This window comes from Erythranthe guttata, chromosome 6, assembly GCF_056151865.1.
Source record: "Erythranthe guttata isolate IM_541 chromosome 6, IM_541, whole genome shotgun sequence".
In the NCBI taxonomy this organism is placed as follows: domain Eukaryota; kingdom Viridiplantae; phylum Streptophyta; class Magnoliopsida; order Lamiales; family Phrymaceae; genus Erythranthe; species Erythranthe guttata.
Genome location: NC_142538.1, coordinates 10,197,644 through 10,204,249, shown reverse-complemented (window position 1 = coordinate 10,204,249; position 6,606 = coordinate 10,197,644). Strand labels below are relative to the sequence as shown.

Here is a 6,606-nt window from a genome sequence, read left to right as displayed (position 1 = left end):
ATATGTAAATAAGCATTTCAAAATTAACATGGAATAAATAATTTATTCGTACATTCAATAAACTATTATCCAATTAAATATCATTATGCATGCTGAAAATCATTTACATAATAGCATAAATATCCATATAATTTAATCACGTTTAATCAAGTACTACAACATAATTTTCAATTCATAAAATTATGCTTCAACAGACATATATTATATGCTTCTAATTCTATGTACTCATTGACATAGACATCATATAAATAATATAATATCATAAAAATATTATTATATGTTATTTCAAGTATGCGACAATACTACACCTCATAATATTATGCACTAATTTAATTTAAATTATGCATACGAATTTCAGCAAAATCTAATGCATATATCAAGAGTAGTCCAAGCATCTCAACATATCGAAATAACATTCAAAGTATCTATACATGCTTCAAACATTCAAGGTTTATCATGCTCTCATAAATAAAGTTATCATGCCAATTATAACCTATATTGCATTATTACTACGCCATAACATTATCATGCAACATAACCATGTTTCTATCTCATATAATACCATATTATTTATCATATAATATTATCACTTAATTGCATGAGATACTATTTTATAAATGAAAAGGCGTACCCGGAATAATTATAAACGTACTCGGCAGTTTTGGCAGCACTGAAGAACTTAATCATATCTTTAGCATCCGATGTCCGATTTTGTTGATTCAATATGATCCGAACAGCCAACGAAATTTCCTACAACTTTTGTCTTTCACGAGTTTCTAGATTCGGATTGGATCATGATCAAATTAAGCCTCAAAGTCGAAGCATGTGTGCTGTGTAAATTGCACCTACAATGGAACCACGAAAATATTAAATCATATTCAAGAATTGAGAATAATATAAACCTCATCATATTTAGGGTATGATTCCATCATTATTCTTGGAATTGGTCTTCTTTCACCAAATTTCGTGCACCATAAAGTGTTAGATACGTGTTGGTACGCTGGGGTTGCATCGCCTCACGAACGGTTGCATTATTCATGAAAAGGTGTGTTGGCAGTTTTGACACTCTTTCGTGTTTTCGTCATAACTCCTCCGTATGAACTCCGATTTAGATGATTTAACATGTTCTGGAAAGAACACTTGATTTTCTACATTTTTTGTCAAATGGTACTTTTACATATTCTGACCCTAACATCTCCGAAAATGGGCTGGAACATAGACGTTGTGTTCTGTCCGAAAATGACATTCTCCTCCAATTTGATTTTGTAACTTCTTGGATTTTGGCAGAATATCTTCTTCTCCATCTCGAAAATACAAGGGCAAAATTTGTCTTAAGATTGTTAATTGTTACTTGGGTGTGTGTATTTCGAAATGGGAACGAACTAAATGGACAAAAGTTTGATAGGAAAAATGTAGTCGAGGCAAGAACTAGGTTCTTTTTCCTTAAGACAAATTTGCCCCGTACAGTGCTCTCGGTTACGGCAATTGTCTCCCAAGATACAACGACTATTTCAGTTCCAACAAAGCAGCACAACAATTATTGGAACACGGCGAACGAAACGACGTTTAGGACTTTATAAGACACGAAGAAAGGACTTGGTAATGCAACAATATGCAGTGATATGTTATGACGAGAAGTGAATTCAATTAATGCATTGAATTCCATGTGAATAATGAACTATTTCAAATGGTGGATTTTGGAATCTATTTATAGATTTTCAAAGGTTATGACCACAAGTCACAACTCTTAGGAAAATAATTTCATGAAAAGGTATCACACCTTTTCCCATTAATCACATACCTATTCAATTTAATAGGTGCTTAAACACCTCCATCTTTTTCAATGGTGGCATTTCACTTTATTATTTTCCACACTTAAATATTTTAAATGATCCATTAATTTATCATTCATCAAAAATTAATTTTGAGAATTTAAATTAAACCACTTAAATATTCAACAAAATTTGAGTCAAATACTCAAAATTTCCAACAATTATTCTGTCCGATTTATTTGAGTTGACCTTAACAAATTGTGAGCCGGGCCTACTTTGAGTCAAAAAATTATGAGACGAGTTTTATTATTATTATGACTCAGTTTCACAAAATTTGCACCAATGGACTCCAAATTCTCCACTTTACCATTGGGAAACTTCCAAAATTTTGGAACTTCTCACACCTTCGACATGCAAATCCGAAATTACTTTTACAAATATGTTGCTCGACTCACCAAAGAAAAATGCCACGCCGACATCGAAGTATCGTAAACTTTTGAAACACACCATAAGCAGGGGCGGATTCTTTTCAAGGCCATGGCGGCCGGCTGTGGTGGTCGAGATGGCGGCGGGGATGTGGTTATGGTGGAGATTTGATCTTGATCTTCAAGAGATTTTGCTTGCTTTGGGTTCAAAATCGTAAATCTAGGTTTTCCCAAAGTTGGTAGGTTACGGTTGCGACGGCTCCAGATGTTGGCTGCTAGGGTTTGACATTGACGGCTAGGGTTGGCGAGGGTTGCGTGTTGTCGGCGGCTAGGGTTTGGTAGTATACCGTAGTAGACCATAGTGCACCGTAGTATACCATAGTCTACTATAGTATTACAACAAATAAAATATTAAAACGAAAAACGAAATCTGCTCCTTATGAAAACGAAATCTGTTGAATAAAATATTAAAACAAAAAACGAAAAAACAAGTTTTGTTTTGTAATTTTTAATAATATTGTAGAATTTTTTTTTTATAATAATAGTGTAAAAATGATAGTACACATAGTATAACATAGTACACTATAGTATACCATAGTATTTTTGAAATATGCTGAATTATTTAACAAAAACAAGAAAAAAAATCGTAATTTTCAGAAAAATGTGATAAATAAGAAAAAAAAATGTTTATAATTATATAAAAAATGCAGAATGTAAATTGAAAAAATAAAAATGAGTGAAAGGACATTTTTAGAATGAATTTAATAAAGGATGTGAAGCAAATGTTTAGTTGAGCTTGTCATTTAGTTCTAATTAATTTTTTCACTATTTAAAACGTTCGGATGTTTAAATTGATTACATAATGAAGAATTTAGGTGATATATAAAATAGTTGAATTTCGAAATCGATAACGAAAACAAGAGAAGTATTTATTTGACCCCATAAACTAAAGAATGAAAAACGAACAAAATTTTCCAAACAAATGAAATAAAAAAATCTCCCTATCTAACCTCTTCCTAAAAAATAATAATATAAATTTTTCACTTTGGTCAAACAAATAGATATATACCAACATATGCATACGATATCAACATCCACATACCTAAATACCTCGCCTCTCTCTCTCTCTCTCTCTCTCTCTCTCTAGAGTTTCTCTCTCTCCCTTGCTCTATGCAAATGAGGGGCCACTCGCAAGGAAACATAACGCCCCTTTGATGACGACATCCTTTTCAGCCGTCATCGCCGCCACCATATTATTCCTCCTCGCCGTGCCCCATACGCCGCCGTCGGTCCATGCCCTCGGCGCCTCCGCCGCCACCATTGCCGTCGTCTACGGTTCCGCCACCACAGTCTGCACCATAGCTGCGGGGCAACCAGTCCAACAAATTCAATGTTGGAGTAACGGCCAATTACTGCCACCCATCCTCCCGAACATCTCCTTTGACGCCGTCGCCGGCGGCCGAGACACCCTATGCGGCGTTCGCTCCGGCGGTTTCAGCCTCCTCTGCTGGAACACCACCTTCACCCCCAAAAGGATATACAACAACGCCTCCGCTCCGTTAACTTCTCTCGCAATTGGCGGCACTCAAATTTGTGCGCTGAGGAACACCACCACCACCGAGCACAACACCATCTGCTGGCGAGGAAATGATGATTCCTCCGCCCAAATTCCAAACAGGAACTCACAATTTCGCATGATTTCATCTGGATTGGGATTTTCCTGCGGAGTTTTAGCGAGCAACAATCGGGTTCTATGTTGGGGAGACGATAATGAATTTTCTACCGCGATCCAATCGGAGTTTGCGAACTCATCAATGGCGGATATCCAGGTCGGTGGAAGGCATGCCTGTGGAATAGATGATTCAGGATTTGTAATTTGCAAAGGAGACAACACTAACAACCAGTTGAATGTGCCCCCAAATTCATCCGCCGCCTACGAATACAGGGCGCTGGCCCTCGGAGCAAATCACACCTGTGCGATCAGAAGATTGAACCGCACGGTGGTTTGCTGGGGTGGAATTGGAAATGGAAGTAGCGAATTTTCGAGTAATATTACTAATGGTATTTCATTCGAATCGATTGTTGCAGGTTTGAATTTCAGTTGTGGATTGGTGACAAGCAATTTCACAATGATATGTTGGGGTCCTGGTTGGCCTAATCAATATTATTCTTTAGGTATTCATCTCCCTTTGATGAAGACTCTACCAGGTCCCTGTGTTGATACTCCTTGTCAGTGTAATTTATATCCCGAATCCCAATCACTCTGTTCTGGAAACGGTCATATTTGTAGGCCTTGCGATAATCCTGTTTCGATTCCGCCGATTTTGCCGCCATCACTTCCATTGCCGCCTAGTATTAGTCCATCCCCTTCTTCACCCTCGAGAGGAAACCTCAGAAAGGGTTTACTTGCGTTTGCGATTGTTGGATCTGTTGGGGGATTTGCTGGTGTTTGTGCTTTGATATATTGTTTGTGGAGCGGTGTTTGTTTTGGGAAGAAGAAGATTCATAATTCTGTGCAGCCAACTATTGCTGCTGGCTCTAATGGTGGTGGTGCTCAACAATCTAGTAGCAATCCTCCTTCACGGTCGTCCACTCTTAGGCGGCAAGCCTCCATACTTATGAGGCGGCAAAGGAGTGGAACTTCTACGAAACACACAGACAAGGCTGAGGAGTTTTTCTTCTCGGATCTTGCTGCAGCTACTAATAACTTTTCACTGGAAACCAAGATTGGTGCCGGTAGTTTCGGTGTTGTCTATAAAGGGAAACTACCTAACGGCCAAGAAGTGGCTATCAAGAGAAGTGAGTCTGGTCCGAAAACGAAGAAATTTCAAGAGAAAGAGAGTGCTTTCGACTCGGAATTGGCCTTCTTATCTCGTGTACATCACAAGCATTTGGTTAGGCTCATTGGGTATTGTGAAGAGAGGGATGAAAGATTGTTGGTTTACGAGTTTATGAAGAATGGAGCGCTTTACGATCACTTACACGGCAAGAACAATGTCAGAAACAACACTAGTCTGGTGAATTCTTGGAAAATAAGGATAAAGATTTCACTAGACGCTGCTCGTGGCATTGAGTACTTGCACAATTATGCTGTACCGCCCATAATTCATAGAGACATCAAGTCTTCAAACATCTTGCTCGATGCTGATTGGACCGCAAGAGTGTCCGACTTTGGATTATCTTTAATGGGTCCGGTGAATGATCGTGAATATAGGCCGACAAAAGCTGCGGGTACAGTTGGATATATTGATCCAGAGTATTATGGACTAAACGTGTTGACTGCAAAGAGTGATGTTTACGGGTTTGGAATAGTTTTGCTGGAAATTTTGACAGGGAAGAGGGCTATATTCAAGAATGGGGAAGATGGAGGAACGCCAATAAGTGTGGTGGACTATGCAGTGCCGTTGATCATGGCTGGGGAATTGAGCAAGATTCTGGACCCTCGGATTGGTCCGGTTGAGGATAATGAATCGGAGGCGGTGGAATTGGTGGCTTATACGGCTATGCATTGCGTGCATTTGGAAGGGAAAGATAGGCCTAGCATGAGTGACATTGTTGCTAATTTGGAGAGAGCTTTAGCTCTGCTTTGTGAAGATAATAGCCATGGCAGCATTTCTAGTGGTCAAATCTCCATTGTTTCGGATTGAAGTTTTGATTAAACCAAAATAATACATGATGATTCTTTGTCCATTTTATTTTAATATTTTGAGATTGTTTCAGCTAAATGTATTGGCATAGTTTTGTATAGTAGAGGATATGTTCTAAGTTATAACACTGAGCTTTTAGTGTAGGATTTTTTTGTAAATCATTGTTTATTCACAAACTAGTTTTTTTGTTTTTCCACATACATAATCCCATTTCCTTTGAACAAGTATATTCAAATTATTTGTGATAAAATATTATATATATATATATATATATATATATATATATATATATATATATATATATATATATATATATATATATATTACACACACCTTTGTTGATGATATATAGTTAGTCAAACTTTAATACTATTCTCGTTTGAAAGATTTGGTGCGAGTAAAATGTGCTTGTTGTTTTCCAAGTTGAGGGTGGAAGAAGAGCCTAAAACCTCAAGAGGATGGTCCAATCATCTAAGTCTTCACTGAAAAATCCCTAGTCTTTTGGGTAGAATTTGATTTTTTTTAACTTTCATTAAAAGCAGTCAATTAAAGCCATTTAACCACTCAAGATGTTGACACGTGTAGGGACCAGATCAATCAGGGCCTTGTGTTTTTCCAAATATAAAAAAAGAAAACGTAACCCGGAAAACACATGAAATAAAGGGATTTAATTTGTTCATTTGGTAATTATTAAAACAGGCAATTATGGAGTATTTAATGTGGAAATTATTTGAGACGTTGGGGGTGGTGGATTTTATTGGT

General features: G+C 37.3%; 1 protein-coding gene across 1 annotated transcript; it reads left to right on the top strand.

The window, feature by feature from the left end:
• The first annotated feature begins 3,290 nt into the window (after window positions 1–3,290).
• On the top strand, window positions 3,291–6,062 carry LOC105974885 (putative serine/threonine-protein kinase-like protein CCR3). Its single transcript, XM_013000043.2, has one exon. The coding sequence runs from the start codon at window positions 3,412–3,414 to the stop codon at window positions 5,842–5,844; it is 2,433 nt and encodes an 810-aa protein (XP_012855497.2). The 5' UTR covers window positions 3,291–3,411; the 3' UTR covers window positions 5,845–6,062.
• The last annotated feature ends 544 nt before the right edge of the window (window positions 6,063–6,606 follow it).

Excerpts from the sequence above, each read along its gene's own strand:
- LOC105974885 (XM_013000043.2), top strand. The coding sequence starts at position 3,412 with ATGACGACATCCTTTTCAGCCGTCATCGCCGCCACCATATTATTCCTC.